At 55.8% G+C, this 16516-nt stretch overlaps 3 protein-coding genes across 3 annotated transcripts; 2 read left to right on the forward strand and 1 right to left on the reverse strand.

The window, feature by feature from the left end:
- Positions 1–2338: 2338 nt before the first annotated feature.
- Positions 2339–2704, reverse strand: CGGC5_v009269 (uncharacterized protein; the record flags this gene model as incomplete). Its single annotated transcript, XM_066152149.1, has 3 exons — positions 2339–2477; positions 2532–2540; positions 2607–2704. 3 exons carry the CDS (start codon positions 2702–2704, stop codon positions 2339–2341), a joined length of 246 nt encoding a protein of 81 aa, XP_066008420.1.
- Positions 2705–6756: 4052 nt separating this feature from the next.
- Positions 6757–9177, forward strand: ARA1-3 (L-arabinose-responsive transcription regulator ARA1; the record flags this gene model as incomplete). Its single annotated transcript, XM_032034746.1, has 6 exons — positions 6757–6814; positions 7033–7045; positions 7108–7117; positions 7212–8099; positions 8151–8261; positions 8308–9177. 6 exons carry the CDS (start codon positions 6757–6759, stop codon positions 9175–9177), a joined length of 1950 nt encoding a protein of 649 aa, XP_031886152.1.
- Positions 9178–12775: 3598 nt separating this feature from the next.
- Positions 12776–15942, forward strand: CGGC5_v009271 (Nitrogen assimilation transcription factor nit-4; the record flags this gene model as incomplete). The annotated part of the gene is made up of 2 exons (XM_032034747.1): positions 12776–12876; positions 13029–15942. 2 exons carry the CDS (start codon positions 12776–12778, stop codon positions 15940–15942), a joined length of 3015 nt encoding a protein of 1004 aa, XP_031886151.1.
- Positions 15943–16516: the final 574 nt, after the last annotated feature.

A 16516-nucleotide genomic window follows, 5' to 3' on the forward strand; every position in this document is an offset into this window, starting at 1 on the left:
TGACCCGCGCAGGTCCGGGGAGCGCTTGTCGTCGCATAACATGAGTCCGTCGCGCACTCGTATCCCGACTGGCAGCAACCTCCGCCCAAGCTGGCCGGGCAAGCCGCATAGCCCGTCGAACACACCGTGGCTCTCCGCCCCAACTCGGCAACAGCCGTAACATGGGCCTTTTCTAACCTGTGTACCCCATCGCGTCGCTTGAACTCTGCCGCCGATACTCTCGCGCCGAATAGATCAAGCCCCAAACCAAGCGCACAGAGTGAGCAAGAAAAGCCTTTCATTTTGGCGAATAACCAATGAATAAGCACGAGTGTCGCGCGGGAACCCGGGGCCCGCCGATCATTCAAAGATGGTGGGATCAGCAAGAACGCAGTCGTCGAGTAATCGTACACGGGGAGCGCAGAAATTCGCAGGAATTCACAGAAAGGTATGATATACTCTGCGTGATCGGCACCGTAGGGGTTGGGAAAAGCTTTGAAAGGTCGATTTCTAGACAAAGGTACTGTTGGCGGGGTTGGCCGGGTTATGAAGTTGGCAAGTTGCGCTGGTGCCTTCGGTTGGGAGGAGGATCGAGATAGCCCAACTGCATGTGTGTCTGGGGGCTGAGCCGTGGTACAGCGCAGCACCGCAGCACCGCAGTCACACCCCACGAGGTCGTAATCGGCGATGGGGGGCACAGCAATAGGGCTGAAGAGTTGGCAACAAGACTCGATGATGGAATAAGTCTCGTATTTGCCAGTTTGCCGTGCAACTTGGACCAACACGCGAAGCCTGGCTCTCTTGTCGTTTTTCTTCGTTTCTTTCGTTTCTTCCCGTCACGTATGATCGACCCGACAGCGGGTGGTTGCAGCTGAAGATGGGAGAGGGGGAGGGGCGATCATGGACTGTTTGGGAGGGCGCCGAAGAGATTGTAAAGGTAGAGAGCGTACATATGTGACGGGAGGGCCATGCCTCGCAGCAGACCCTGGCGGGGCATGGGTGCAATCTTTGGGACTACAGGACTATGGGATTTTGGGAGGTGGCTTGTCTTGTCAGACCGTCAGCTTTCACCATGCCTGGCTTGCCCTCTTTGGGAAGTGAGCGAGAAGCGGCTCTGCTTGTGAGACCAATAAGGTGAGGTTTAGCAAGGGCACCAGCCTCTCAGAAGCCACGACAGCGGCGGTGGATGGGCGCCAGCTGGGGGGATTTTTGAAAAATCCATTCGATTTCGATGGTCTCGATTGCCGTGGCTGCTGGGTGCGCTGGGCATGTCTGGTGTGAGGCCGAGATAGCGAATCAACGGACGGCAGCTGACGAGTCGGACAGACGATGGCTGCGGTGATGCGGCACGACGAAGGTTGTCTTACCCGTAGATGTGGGCAACATATGGGAGTAGAGCAGAGGGCCACCAATGGGAGGGAGGGGTGAGCTGCAAGTCGGCGACAAGGGCCAACAGGAGCGGCAGCTCGTAGGAAGGGCTGGGCAGGCAGCTGCATAACAGCGGCGTGTGGGTGGAGGAGACGGGGATGACAAAATGCGAGAGGGAATCGCATTTGGAGATGAGCAGATTTGGACACCAGAGCGCACCGCACCGTCGTGTTGGGGGCTTTGCCTGCGGTCGGTAGAATGCGACACAGAGTGGCTTCAGCGCGTCGAGAACCAACAAGATCGCACGAGGCATCCGCTTGGGTGTCTCTGGATTTGGGGTCCACGTATTTCGCTCCGAGCAAAACCTGTATGATGGATAATGTCGCGCTGGCGGAAGTGAAGATAGAAGGACAAAGCAGGCAAGGCTAGAGGCGTTGTCGTGAGATGGATGTCCGACGGGGCCGGGTGCGGTCGGGGTCAGCCGGTCCCGCCACGGCATCGATGTCGGGCGACACGCATAGTCTGGCTGGGCTGTGGATAGGGCGCCCGATATTCACAGCCAACTCGTCATGCGACACCGCCGGCGAGAAGTTGATCCAGTGTCCATGCTGCACTCGCAGCATTGAATCAAGACAGGGGGCCTTTTGCTCTCCGCGCTGACCAGTCAATGAGCCGGAGAAGAGGCGACGGGGAGGGTGAGCGGTGGAGGACAGACGCAGACGCAGAGGCGTGCAACATCAGGTTGTATTGAAGCAGGCTGGATAGAATCGGAGATCTGTTGGCTCGCAGAAGGAAAAGCATTTGGTGTTTCAGAGTGTGATAGGCGGGCAGGCAGCTGAGATGAACACTTTTCTGCGCGTGGGCTACCGAAGAGGTAGTACAAAGTGCAAGTCTGACGCGGTGCTGTTCGTGGGACTTTGGAGAGATGAGATAAGATCAGGCGAGGTGCGATGTACGGTCTCGGATTTGGCTGAGCCCACGTTAGTCAGACTCAGAACTGGACCAGGCAATCGGAAAAAGATAGCCTGCGGACGCGGGCATGACGGGAGCCCCCAGCTTGTGAACGGTTGAACCCACGCGCGGGGAAGCAGAGTGTGGGGGAAAACAGGTGTGTATTCTTTCTTCCCTGTCTATTCATCGTGAGCGCAGGAAGGGCACCAGAAGGAGTCTTCCAGATTACTTACCGATCGATGCTATACTGCACAAGCACAAGGCGGCCAGTGAGTATGAGGGCGGGTGATAGGTATGGAAGGATTTACCCTTTGCAGAAGCGACACCGCAGCAGAATACTGATGCAAGTGGAGGGTCCTTGGCTGCAGACCGTGCAGACAGTCAAAGGCGGCGGAACCTCGAGCATCCATGAGCAGGGAAGATATTAATAAACTGGGATCATCAGGTCGAAGGCAGACACTGGTGGACACAGCAAACCTGGGAGCACTGGACGGGACAGGAAGGAAAGATCGTCTCAGTCGCGCTTTCCTGCCGTTGCATTTTCTGTTGGTTGGGCCCGTTGGTGCAAGACCTACCTGCCCACTGCCTTGCTGCCGTACCTACCTTCCAACCAACGGAATACTACTCTAGGAAGTAGCAACGACCGACTCAATCGCACCTGCCTCTCATCTTCTTTCAACCACCCAAACCGAGTCTCTCTTGCCTGCCCTGTCCTATCCTATCCTGCCTCGCCTTGCCCCCAGTCTCCTGCTCCAGCCTCAGGCAGGAACACATGATCAGGCACAGCCTTCAAGACGGGCAGTGATGGACAGGCACCCGAACCAGACATCGACGGGGACGCAACTTCCATGGATTGAATTGAGTGTCCTCAGTGGGGTCTGGTCCCTTGACGTTCCCTCATGAAGGACGCTCCCGTCTGCCCGAATCCACGCCTCCCCAGGACATCACCGCTAGACGGCTTGGAACTCCGCTGATCAACCACCAGCCGACTCGATTGGGAGAACTTCCCCGGATTCCTTCCTTTCTTTTCTGCTTCTCCAAGACGCCAAACGCCAAACGCCAAAACCCAAACTCTGACTATTGCTCGAGCGCCCGTCCCTGACAGGGTCTCCAATACGAAAACCCAACTCCATTCGTGGCATTGCCGGCATCGCATTGCCGCACTGCCAACCAGACATTGCCTTTTGTCTCGACATTTGCCACTTGCGCGATCCTCCCTCCCCAAAAGATCAGGTACCAGGAGATACCAACAACGACAACGAGAACGAACATACACACAAATGTGCCAGAAACTACGCATTTGGCAGGGAACAGCTGGCAGCCATCATCTTGTACCACCACAGAGCACCACCACGAAGGACTCCCTATGCGTAATCCCCGTTACGTCCGCTCCAGTGTGCCATCGCTTCGATACACCAGAGGATCGCCCTGACCGCTCCCCTCACCAACCGATGCGGTCCGCTGGCCTGCCGCTAGTGGGAGTTGCAACCCGCACACCAAACTCGATGCTCCCTCCTTCATCATTCACTCAGCTTGCCTGCCTGTGCTATGGCATGTGGTAGCATCGGAGACTCGACGCCCATTAGGCTTGGAAGTGTGCCTGCCAGAGGTCTAGACGCCAGGCCCAACCACGCGTGTATTTGCAGGCACGCTACCGCCGACAAGAGTGCGGGGAAGACATCTTTCCCTCATGGCGGCGTGGCATCTAGGATCATGGGTGTGGTTGACTGGCTGAAGACTGGCTGGCTGCTCGAGTCGTGTCGTCGATTTCGGACTCAATCTTCAAAAGCCAGCAGAAACAAGAGGAGGGCATAGAAACCCTCTCATGGACTCTGTCGACCATCCATTTGCGCTAGTTGCCGTCATGCACTCGATGGTCAAAAATGACAACCGGTCGTCGAGCCCCTTGTCGCGCAGACCGTCCGATGGGCAGGACAGGCCCGCTCTGGACGAGGTGACAGAAGAAGAAGCAGTCCGCACCCACTCCAACGGGGGACATCTCGGCTCCCGCTGGCACCCTGTCTAGCACAGCACGGCTCGCAGCTTAACAGCTCGGCTCGGTTGGTGCAGACCAGCAGAGTCAAGTGACTCGACTCATTCCCCATTTCAAATTAATCAAAGCAGATGGTGCCCCAGCCTTGGACTTTGCGGCTGGGCGGAGGCAATCAAATCTCCATTTACGGTGCCCTCTGAGGCGGAGCTTGCGTCCGGCACTGTGAGAGTTCCAAACCGTCCGAACGGCTACACCATTTAAACTTTCCTCCGGCGCTGCAGGGTCCATTTCGCAACCAGAGGTGAGGAACGAAGGTGGTCACAGTACCTTGGTAATGGTGTTGGGCTAACGTGCCCTCGACTCGCTGGAAGAAAAAAAACCAGACGGGATGGCCACTCGGATGCGGACAGTAGCCACCTAGAGAGCAGCCATGACGTCTCTGGCTGCCGGCGGAACGAACACGGCAGAGGCCTGCAGAGCCGTTAGCCTGGAGCCAGCAGTAAATTCCGCGCCTTCAGCCACTACCGGAAGCTTAGGACGCCCTAGAAGCAGCAGACGGGCGCCCAGAAAATGGATACGAAGTGCGCTATGCCACGCCACCTCCTCATTCTGAACGGCTCGCTGCCCCATTCGGGCCCTGTGGTGATTGAAGTTGGCGCGTTCTTGCATCTGCTGTCGGGCCTGTTGCTGTTGTGATTGGGTTCCTGGAGAGTCCGGGGTCGGTGTGCACACGGCACACACATGGCCTTGGGCTAGGCGGCCAGGTTTACGGGTGTTGACAGACACTTGACGAGGGCTGGCTCTTCCTCAAACGCAAGGACAGTTAGACGGCATCATCCTCGAGCCCATAACATGAGCACGGCGGCTCTATACATACATTGCAGCATTACACGCCGACAACAAGGAAGAACATGGCCATCTCGGGACCATCTTCCAGAGGCATCCCAGTGCCGATGACATTTCTCTACGTACACATTAACAAATAATTAGCTACAAGCATCTACCTGGCCCAACCACCCTTACTCCAACTCGTCCCCATACCTACAGTGCGGTCCGGTGTCTCTGGTAGGCGTCCGCTCACACCTTACTCCTCACTCTCACACCTGGAGGCGGACACCCAAACACCGACAAAGACGACCGCCGATGCAACTGCCACCACTCAGAACGGGCTAAATCAACAGCTGGAGACAGTCCACCGAGATTGTGACACCCATCTCCGCACCAGATTCGCCGCTGTAACCCCGCAAGTTTCTCCACCTTTCTGCTTCTAGCACAAGTTAGCCCCCAGGATCTCTTGGTCACGATGTGCGTGATGCCCAGCGGCCTTGTCAGCATTGGGAAGGACGCCGTCGCTGGCAGCTAGCCTTGGGCTCGGGCTTGGGGCAGAGGCACTTTTTCTCGCTCTAAGCAATGACTGGGTCCCAGGTCGTACCTGGCGTGTCCCGGGGAGGAGCCAAGGTCAACGCAAGGTCAAGGGCAAGCCATGTTGGTCCTGGATTTGGAGCAGTTGGAGAAATGGCCATCGTTTGGGCCTTTGGCTTTACCTTTCTCGCCGTCTCAATTCTGCTCCATTTTCCCCTTCGTCACTATTTGAAAGGGCCGTTATCCGAGAACTGTATTGACTCGCACGAGACGCTTTTCTGATCCTCTTCTTGTTCCTCCTCTTCCTCCTCATCACCCCCTCCGCCCCGATTCCCCATACAAGATCTCGCCATTCTCCAGAGGCACCACCTCCAGTCTCCAGTCTCCATCCCCCACGCCCCCCTAGTGGACGGACCAACAATACGAATTGGTCTTCACCTCAGCGCATCAACCCCCTGCCCCGGTCCATACCAAGCTCGCGGCCCCGTCGAAAAAAGGCGAGAACAACATCTCGTGGTCCAGAAGAAGGGAGGAGAGGGTTTTCTTTCGCCTCTTCTGAGAAACCTTCGTCTACCCTCGGCATATATCCGATAAGCCGGCTACCGAACTGGCGAGAGACAAGGGCAAGAACAGAGGTCAAAGGATATCCACATCATACGCTGTTCTCGACAGACTCCACGATCTTTCTCTTCACCGCGCCATAGAGAAATCAGCAACCCGGCCTGGCTTATCCACCTCGTCACATCCATCCCCATTTCCCGCAAACGGGTCCCCCCTCCTTCGCAACCTAACCTTACATTACTTTACTTTTGCCCGCCAACCCGACCAGACACCAGGCCTGACGAGACTCGACCCAGTCACTGCGGGACTCCCCGACATCGTGAAAGCCCGCCTTTACTCACCTTCTAGGCACAGGTAGCCTCGGTCCACACACTCCTGGCCGCCGACTTTCTCCCTTCTTTCCGTGCGGGATGTAGAGAGGGCAAATTCTCTGTCTCGATATACCAGCGCCCTCCACGAGAAAGCTGATTTCTCTCCCTCGACGACATCCAAAGAAACATTATGTCCATACCTGCTGCTGCAGGCACCGGCTCGTGAGCATCATGTTGCTATATACTAAACTCGCCCCGCCAAAGGCTCCCAAAAGGCGGTCCAGATCTGGTGAGTCTGCGGCCAATCCCTCTCCCCTCATGCCTCCGCCATGTGCTTTTTTCCTGTTGGGTCGTCATTCTTGCGCCGCTATTGCCGCCCGAATAGCTTCGTCGCATTCCCCCAAGCCTCGCTACCTTTTAACCCGTCGTGTCGTGGCGACAGCCATGACTGGTCGTACTGTCGTACTTTGCATCGATTTCTGACGCGAACATATTTCATTCATGCAGGATGTACATATTGGTAAGTGAGCCCCGTCGGACCCCAATGAGAGTTGATTGTCGCAATTCTAACTTTATCGATAGCAAAGAAAAGGTTCGCCCATTTCCACACGATCTCGTTCGATTCCCTTGGACTGGCCCCTGCGTACTTTGTGAAAAGCACTTCTGACATTTTTTTTCACCTACAGAAGAAGAAATGCGATGAAACACGCCCCCAATGCTCTCGCTGCGCCGAGCGCGGGCAAGAATGCGCCTACGAACCGGTCAAGCCTCGACAACGCAAGAAGCGCGATTCCATCGCCGGCCTAGGCTCCGATACAGCATCCCAAACAAGCGGTAGTGCCATCATCCGCCGATATTCTACGCCTGATGTCACTCTCCGACGGTGGAAGGAGGAGGCCTTCGACGACGATGAAGAGGGGCTCGAGGAGGCTATCATCGAAGAGCCCGAAGATACCGCCGACTCGCTCGGCCCCGCATTTGACATCAAGAAGATGTTTGGCATCCGCAACCCTGATGTCAAGGTGGATGCTCCGCTGATCTCGCCCATCGATGCCGTTTCATTCAATCTGTCCCTCGAGGACGCGGACGAGGAAGTGGTTCGAAGAGACTCTATTCTAACGGACTCGGGGACGGCGCCGCCACACCTCGCCGTAACGCGGGCTCAGCGCCATTCGGATCTTTCCTTGGTTGCACCCGTCTCGGTGGCGTCGCCACGGCTTGAATTCCTCTTTCCAACTTTTTCCGAGTTCTCGGACCGTCCCAATCGTCGCGCGCTGGTCGACCATTTCACCAACGTCATGTCCCACTTGATCGTACTCAGGGAGACCGAAGCTGGAAACCCATTTCAGCAACTCGTGCTGCCACTCTGTCATAGCAGCTCTACTGTAACGAATGCGATATACGCGCTCGCAAGTGCCCATCTGGAGAACAGAGGCTGCGGCTATACAGAAGAGAAGGCGGTGTACTTCCACAATCAGGCGATTCAAGGCTTGGCGCGGTTGATTGAACTCGGAGGGGACGCGAATAAAAATGAGCTCCTGGCGACAATCATGTTGCTTGTTTACTACGAAGTTGTGAGTGCGATACGGAGGAGTTTTTGACGCATGCAGCTAACCCGATGACAGCTCGTGCAACAAGGCCGTTCCAACATCGTGGATGGCCATCTCAAAGGTGCCATCGCCATCATGAACGGTAACAATGCTGATCCTAATCCTACCAGCGCTTTCCTCGAACGAGTATGTCCACTGAAGTCATCTTGTGTTCAAACACTAACTTTTTAAGGCTTTCCGTTTCTACGACGTTATCGCCGCTCTCTCTTTCGGTACAGCGCCGCTGTCCACCGCGCCCGCTACAGGCTGCCTTGTTCCGTTTCCGCCCCTCGATGCGCCTTCGACATCGCCCCTCAGCTCCGTGGACACCCTCCTTGGAATGTCCACCACACTGTGGCCCATTATTCATCGCCTCTCTACTCTCCTTGCTCTCAAAACCGAACTCCAGACTGCCATTACCAATGGCCAGCTTACAAAGGTTGCCGTCCTCCGCACCGAGTTCGAAACAACATCCGATGCGATCGAGCACGCCCTCAAGCAATGGCAACCTAGCTACCCACCCGGCTTCTCTCCTGATTCCGTTGACGACATCATGTCAGAGGAGGAGCCTGAGCTGGCTGCTGAGCGTGCGCGCATGCACTCGCTCTTGAACAACGCTCTCGCCTACCGTCACTCGGCGTTTGTCTACCTCTACCGTACCATTTACGGATACACTCGTCGACACCACCTCGTTCAGCATCATACCCATGCGGCGTTGAGCCATTGTGCCGCAACAGTCTCCCACGCTGGCCCCATGGCAGCGCTCCTTTGGCCGCTGTTCGTGGCAGCTTGCGAGGCAGTGAATCCCGCAGACCGGGAAATCGCACGGCAAGCCTTTGTCGCAGTGGAGAGGCGGCAGGGCATGACCAACATCCAGCGTGCTTGGACCATCGCCCAAGAGGTCTGGCGACGGGCGGATATGATTGACGATCATGCGACGTATGACGGATATGACGACCACAGCTCCATGCTCTGCTCAACTCCCGGCAACAGGCTGGGAAAGGGAGGTGACTTGTGGAGGAGAGTCAGCGAAGACATGGGCGTCACGATTGTCTTTGGATGATGATAATGCCACAATGCCCAAGGCTTCTTCTGGCGATCCACCGGCGTTGAATGTTTTGAAGCCGTACACAACTGGAGTCATTTTGGTAACGGGACAACACACATTTTAATGAGTAAAGGGCATTATTTCGGAACAGGGGATGGGGATTGTGGTTTACACAAAAAAGCAAGAATATCCTAGCGGCGACGAATCGGTTTATTTCCATGGAAGGGGGTTCACATGGGATGAAGATAAGCATGAGGAGGGGTCCGGTGTGGCGCAATGGACGTATTGTTTCGAGGAAGATATCATGTAGGCGATGGCCGCAATGGAGCCAGATGTCAGTTCGTTCTTGGGGGATTAGGAGTATGTGAATTCGAGACACTGATATCAATTTGAAATCGGGATTCAAACGACTCTGTGCTGCTGATTGGCTGCACGTTTAATCATGCACTTTGGCATGCCATGTCAATCCCCAGTCTGCCGTTTCTCGGCCCGACAACGACGTCGAACATCTCCCCGAGCCATGGTCGACGAATATCTATCGATATCATAGACGTTCCGCTGTCATTTCTCAGTCCACATGGGGGCCAGGAGACATACGTCACAGGTGGTGGCACTGGGTCAGCGGCTTCCCGGTAGCCCTGTTGGGCTGACGCGTTTCTTTGGGAATCTGGGGAAAATGCGGGGGCCCGTTGATGACCGTCTTTGTCACGGGTGGAACGCCTTCAAGCGGGCATGCTTCCCATTGGGAACAACATCAGGCTGGCACTGGCCTCTGGCACTTGTGTCGATTGACTTTGATTGATCGGGCGTCGATGGTCAAGGTTGACGTGGGTGGATGGGATGGCAGGAGTCAGATCGGATGCGGAGTGCATGAAGGTCTTTGCTAATGACAGCGAGCATGTCTCTAGGGTAGGCAGGTAAGCTAGGGTGACCAATTTGTAAGGGTTTGGATTCCACCCAGGACCATGCAGCAGTGAGGTAGGTAATGCATGGTAAGAGAGAGAAGAAGAAGGAAAGGAGATGGGAAATCCGGGGAAGGCAGCTGGCTTCGCTGGGGTAAGAGTATGAGTATGAGTTATTGGTCCGGGGGGTTCGGAGTATAAGGCTATGTGTAACCATGCAATGTCCGGCGGTGTTGCCATTGTATGTCAGCACGAGGGAGAGAGGGAAGTAATTATGATATCAGTACGAATATGCGTTCATGCGGTGATGGCACTATGAAAAGTGGAAGACATGAGATCTTGGTCTTCGTTTTTTTGGTGGTATATTCATCTCATGGCTCACCGGGAATCGGTGTAAACGGTGGGAGGCCGAGGTCACCCTTTCCTGACCGAGAAAGTGAAACCACGCGGGTCAGCCTGTCAGATATCGCCGGCAGTGATTCTGATGCAAATGAACCCGAGAGACTGGCTGGGAGATGGGCGTGATTGGCCGGGTTAAATGCGCGGGATCCGCAGCAGCAGGATGGTGGTGGCTTTTGGGGAGGGAGGACGCGTGTATGTTTTCTTTTCTTCTCTCTTCCCCTCTGGACAGGGCTGTCTTGAGTCTATTTGATGATTCGGTCAGTGAACGCGAGGAGTATCGTATGTCTTTGGGGTCCTCTCGTCTCATCTCATGAATGTTGACGATCCCCCTCCGTCACTTACAGTATTCATCCGTAAATTGAATGGGCCTTGCTCCGTAAAAGATAGGCCCCGGTTTTCCGCGCCGTGCGGAAGTGGACACTTGCCTCGGGCTACACAGTGGGCATTTTAGCGTCTTCCTTAGCGGCACCGGTGACATTGATGGGTTCCATGATGGGTTGCTGATGGGATTCTCGGGCTGCGTCCTCCATGTTTTCGCTGGCCAGTGGTCCCCAACCCCCATGTCGCACTTGGGCCTGTGCCTTTCCCACCCCGAATCCCCCCCAATCGCCCAAGGCCCTTCGCTCCCGTTCTGCCGTCCATCTCCCCCCTCCCGTCCCCGTCTTTAAACAAATCCCCTAAAAAAAACACAGACGAACCGGGCCACTCCCCCCGGTTCCTGCTCCCCCCTCCCACCTACCTCGATGGCAATCTAAGACAAGACGAGACAAGTCAGGACGGGAACGACGAGACAGACAGCACAGCGAGACAGAACAAGACAAGACAGGGACGGCACAGGAAGAAGAAGAACAGACAGGAGAAAGGAAGACACACGAAACGAAACCCAACGTCTATTACGCCTAGCCGACGCCCACCTCGACGCCAAAGCCAACGCCAACGTCAACGGCCGGCGTGCCATCGTCTGCGCCTTTCCCGTTCGTCAGTCCAGTCCGTTCCGTCACCTCCTCGGCCTCCTCCTCGCCCACCTATCCTATCGACGGGACTCTCGTCATCCATCTCTCGCAGCTCCTCACTTCTGGGCTGCTTTTTGCGCCTCCCCCTCTCTCGCCTACCCAAGCCAGTCCAGCTCGGCTCGCAGATCTTCCCGGTCCTCTCGCCTCGCCTCGCCTTCGCCTTTGCCTTCGCCTCCTCTTTGTACCATCGCATCCCCCTCCTCTCGACCGTTGGACCGTTCTGTTCCATCTTTTTCTCATACACACCGGCTAGTTCTACTTCGCACACACACTCTCTTCTGGATTATTCCTCCCGGCACGGAAATGCCCTGGTTTCATGCCGCAATGTGTCCCACCTTTACCGACTGTCAACCTCACAATTGACCCATCTTACACACTCCCATCCATCCGTCAGTCAGCTCCTTGCCTCGACTCGGACTCACCTAGACTCAGCTTGCTGCAAACCGACTGCACTACTCTGCACTCTGCATACGCACAACTACCGCATTGCGCTGCACCTGCTCTTGAGCCCTACCGCTGGACTGGAGCTACAGCAGCCCGGTCTCCACTGAACCCTTCTTTTCCCGCCCGCAGCTGTGAGTGTGCTGCATCCCAAGCTTTCCCCAAGTGGAAGCCAAAAAAATAAAATCGAGCCGGAAGCTCTGCTGGTCTCCATCGACTGGGAGCTACACCCCAGCACAAACCACCACCACTACTACTACCACTACTACTACTACTACTACCGTCAGCAGCCAGCAGCTCAACCTGCCTGCCGCGAGGTCCCTGGCCGACTAGACCACATCCCCGACCAAGGGCCACCTCGGTCAGAGTCAGGACAAGTGCTCTGCTGCGGTGTACGGGTACCAATCTAGTGCAGGGCTGGACAGTGCCTAACTGGAGTCCCGGATACCCAAAGTGCCATTCCCGGTGTGGGTAAACCAGGAACCACCTGCCATCTCCACCAGACCAGACCACGCCAGGACCAGACCAGGCCCTGACCTGACCAGGAACCTGAACCGACCCGGAAAGACTGGAGAAAGTTTGGAGAGATTGGAGAAGACCAGCAGGACAGCAGAAAAAAACACTGGAGAAAAGCTGGAGACTGGTCTGAGGTCTGACCCTTTTTCTGGCTTTTGGCTTTTTGCCTGTGGCCTGTTGTTGCTGCTGCTGCTGCCGTTGTTGCTGTTGTTGCTCCCGGCTGCTGGAAGCTCGGCCAAGCAACACACGTCCCGCCGCCGCCAGTCGCCCGCCCTTGACCTCCTCCCGCAGCGCAGCATCATGCTGCGTCGCTGTTGAGGTTCCGTCACCTCACGCGCCATGACCTCCATCGTCAACGGAGCTCCCCCCGCCCCCAAGCAGATTCGTTTCGTCCACAACCAAGGCCAGCCGCCCTCAAAGAGACGAAGGATCAACGCCGCGTGAGTCATGTCGAGCCCTCTCCCGTTCCCTTTTTTTCCCTTCAAGCGCCTCTGCCGCTGCTTGGAGCTGTGCCGTCCGTCTTGCGCTGCCAAGGCGTCACCAGAGCTATAGCTTCCCCCTCTGCGCATTCTAGCTAACTCCCGCTTCCCAGATGCTTGACCTGTCGCAAGCGAAAGACGAGGTGCGCCGGCGAGCGCCCCGTCTGCTCGACCTGCACCAAGAATGGCCACACGTGCTTGGGCTACAATGAAGTGATTGAGAAGAAGACGGCCGGTGGCGCCATCGCCACCAAGGATCCCCACCAAGACGATGACGACGACGACGAAGACCAAGACGACCACCACCACCGCGACGAGGAGGAACATGTCGAGGAGAAGCACAATTGGAAGACCCCGGATAGCGGCCGACGTCCTTCGGTGACGCACAAACCAGCCGGCGATGCTGCCTCGCGGACGAGCTCAGAAGCGGCGCCGGGGCAGTCGCCTACCTTTGTCAGGCGGTCGTCAGAAAACAGCACACGAGACCACGATCGCCGACGGCCGTCCAACCCACGAACAACTTCCTTCTCCGACGATGCCCGAAGCACGCAGAGCCGGTCGCCTACGTTGCACCATACCGAACGTCATCGAGTCCCATACTTTCGCTATTTCGGGCCGACGGCCATTGTCCCTGGTTACAAGCAGATGGTGGTCTCTGTCCGGGATCGGAGGAGAAGCACGGGAGGCTCTGCCACGTCCCCCAGCTCCGGGTCCAGTATGGTCCAGTCGCTGGGGATGGCCATGTCTGGAATGGCGCAGCACGACGAGGAGGTTGCCATTGACGAGGAACTGCCGTTCTACGACCCTAACGATGTTGCGCCAGTTCACCCCCTGATTTTGCACTTGGTCAAGGTCTTCTTCCTCCATCTGGGCTGCAACTATCCCTTCTTGAAGGAGGATAGGTTCACGCAGATGGTGAAGGAGAAGCGCGTAGAGCCGATACTTGTCGACGCGGTATGCGCCCTGGCCGCCCGCTTTTCCGATTCACCGCAGCTTGCTCATGGCAAGGACGAGGAAGCATCACATGCCGAGCAAGGCCAGTACTATGCTCAGAGGGCCAAAGCTGCCACAGTCGACACCTTTCCTTGCCCCTCAGTCGGCGCCGTCCAGGCCCTGCTGATGATGGCATATGAAGGGTTCGGCGCCGATCAGGACAGCGCCTTGTGGATGTACCTAGGTCTGGCTATCCGCATGGCCGTCGACCTCGGCCTACAAAAGAGAGTCGGGGTGCAATATCAAGGGGAGAAAGACCCTTGGTACACCCGGCAATGGGGCAGCGATGTGGGAGATGACGAAGAAGTTCAACCCGACGACAACGGCCTCACCCATGAGGAGCAAGCCGAGGTCGAACAAGAGCGCACCGATACGTTCTGGGCCGTCTTCATTCTTGACCGACTCATCTCTTCTGGAACCGGCCGACCAGTGACCTTTCGTGACGATGACTTTGAGCTGGCTTTACCAGTACCGACTCTTGATCCTACCTCAGGCTGGCCGGCACCCTTGCCAATCGTTATCCAAATCGTCCACCTGTACGGCCGCGCATCTGACGTCCTCAACACCCTCCGCAACTCCAGAGACTTGACCCAAGAAAAGTGGGCAAACCTTTCGAAGATAGAGCACGAGCTGACCAGGCTTTACCAAAAGCAAGATCCCAGACTGCACTTCAGCGTTGCCAACTTCAAGACCTACCTAAAGGCCGGCCAGGGGACAAACTTCATCCTTCTCCATTTCTGGTTCCATGCGCTCATCATCATTCTCCATCAGCCTACCCTCTTGAGCCCATTTGGCTCACTGAACCGCAACCACCAGCTCCTCCCCAACAGCCGTGAACTATCCATGTCCAGTGCAAAGACGATCGCCGACATACTGGCCTTTGCAGAGCTCATCGACCCCAAGAGCTTCGTCGGGAATCCTTTCACATCGCAACCCATGTACATAGCTGCATGTGCCTTTCTCATGGAGTCCATTGCCAATGCGTCGAATCCTACCTCGCGAGAAACGTCTCCGCCACCTGATACGAAGACGGAGGGTCACAGGCCGAGGGCTGAACAAAAGCCAACGACGAAGCACTCTTTGCTCGCATCCGCAGCTAACCAGAACTACTCTCGCTGCTACAAATCGCTACAGCAGCTACACAAATACTGGGGCGGCATCAAGTACATCCTGACAGCACTCGACCAAAAGTCCAAGGGCATCTGGGACTGCGAGACGTATACCAACGAGGAATACGAAAGCACCAAGATCCCACGGCGCGGATCCATCAGCGGCCGCTTTCCGACCTCTCCGAACATGCCACCGATTGCGTGGTCGTTGACTGGCACAACAAACTCGCCCCCTAGCCTGACACTTATGTACCAGAACATGCAGGGCGCGTCTGGTCACCAAACCTTTACGCAGTCCCATTCTAATACGCCAAATTCTGCTCCCACGCCGCCTGGGAACATGATCTACGACCCCATCCGCCAAAGTCTCCCTGAACCTCCACCACACTCCATCTTCGCAACGGTGCTGCCGCAAGCCGCAACATCGGCCATGCGCCACACCTCGCGACCCAATAGATCACAACGCCTGTCGACATCCTCGATGGGCAGCCCGCATAGACCTCATATACGTTTCGATAATATGGGCAGAGACATGCCATCGTCACCAGCAACGGCGGGCATGCTCGCAGCGACTTCAGCGCCGCAGCAAACCTCATACACGCCCACGTCACAAAACTCGTCGAACTACGAGCAGAACGTGATACCCTCCGTCTCGCCAGGCGGCATGCAGCACGATGGCATGCCCTCACAGCACCACCACATGTCACAGCAAGCCATGTACGATTCGGCGTTTCCCAACGGGACCTATTCGTATTTTGGGCAGGATATGAGGCCTATCACGGAGATTGTCACGTTTGACCAGCCGATCGACATTGGCTCTCTGGGCTTGCCGGATGAGATGATGCCGCAGTCGTGGCTGGAGTATTTGCCGGGCGATGTTTTGAGCAGCTTCTTTGAGAATAACGACGTGGGCCCGGGGAGCTGAGGGTGATTTTATACGGGATGATATACCAAACGGGGTTTCACATCTTACATCGTATCGTGTCGCATAGTTCCAGGACATTTATGATACCATTATTCTGGATTTAGTACGGAAGGGGGAACACGGTGTTTGGTTGGGCGAGGAAGGTGTTTGGTTGGATGGGGAAAAGGGCAGCTAGTGTGCGTTAATTACTTACGGCCTATTCATGATCTCGACTTAGTTTAGAGACATATATAAAGACTTCATCTAACGTTTGATATTGCTACCAGCATGGGCTACATCGATCAGGTAGGGGGTGTATATGAAATTTATCCTAAAGGATTTTGAATTTAAGCTATAGTGTAATAAGGGGGCTGCTTCTACTTTAGTAGGGCGGTCTCAAAACCCCCTTTATATACCTACTCTAAGGGCTAGCTATAGAGGTTATACTCCCTCTATATATCTCCCTTTTAGAGTTATATAGTAATTAGTGCGCCTCTAAGTAGTAAACTGCAAAGGAACAGTTAGAAGGGAAGAAGAATTCTTGAGCTAGTAATAGGGAGAGACGTCTGATTTGGCACACGCTGTGACGTGTGTA

The sequence above is a fragment of the Colletotrichum fructicola genome (genome assembly GCF_000319635.2).
Source record: "Colletotrichum fructicola Nara gc5 chromosome Unknown KSG_Nara_v1_contig05, whole genome shotgun sequence".
Lineage (NCBI taxonomy): Eukaryota > Fungi > Ascomycota > Sordariomycetes > Glomerellales > Glomerellaceae > Colletotrichum > Colletotrichum fructicola.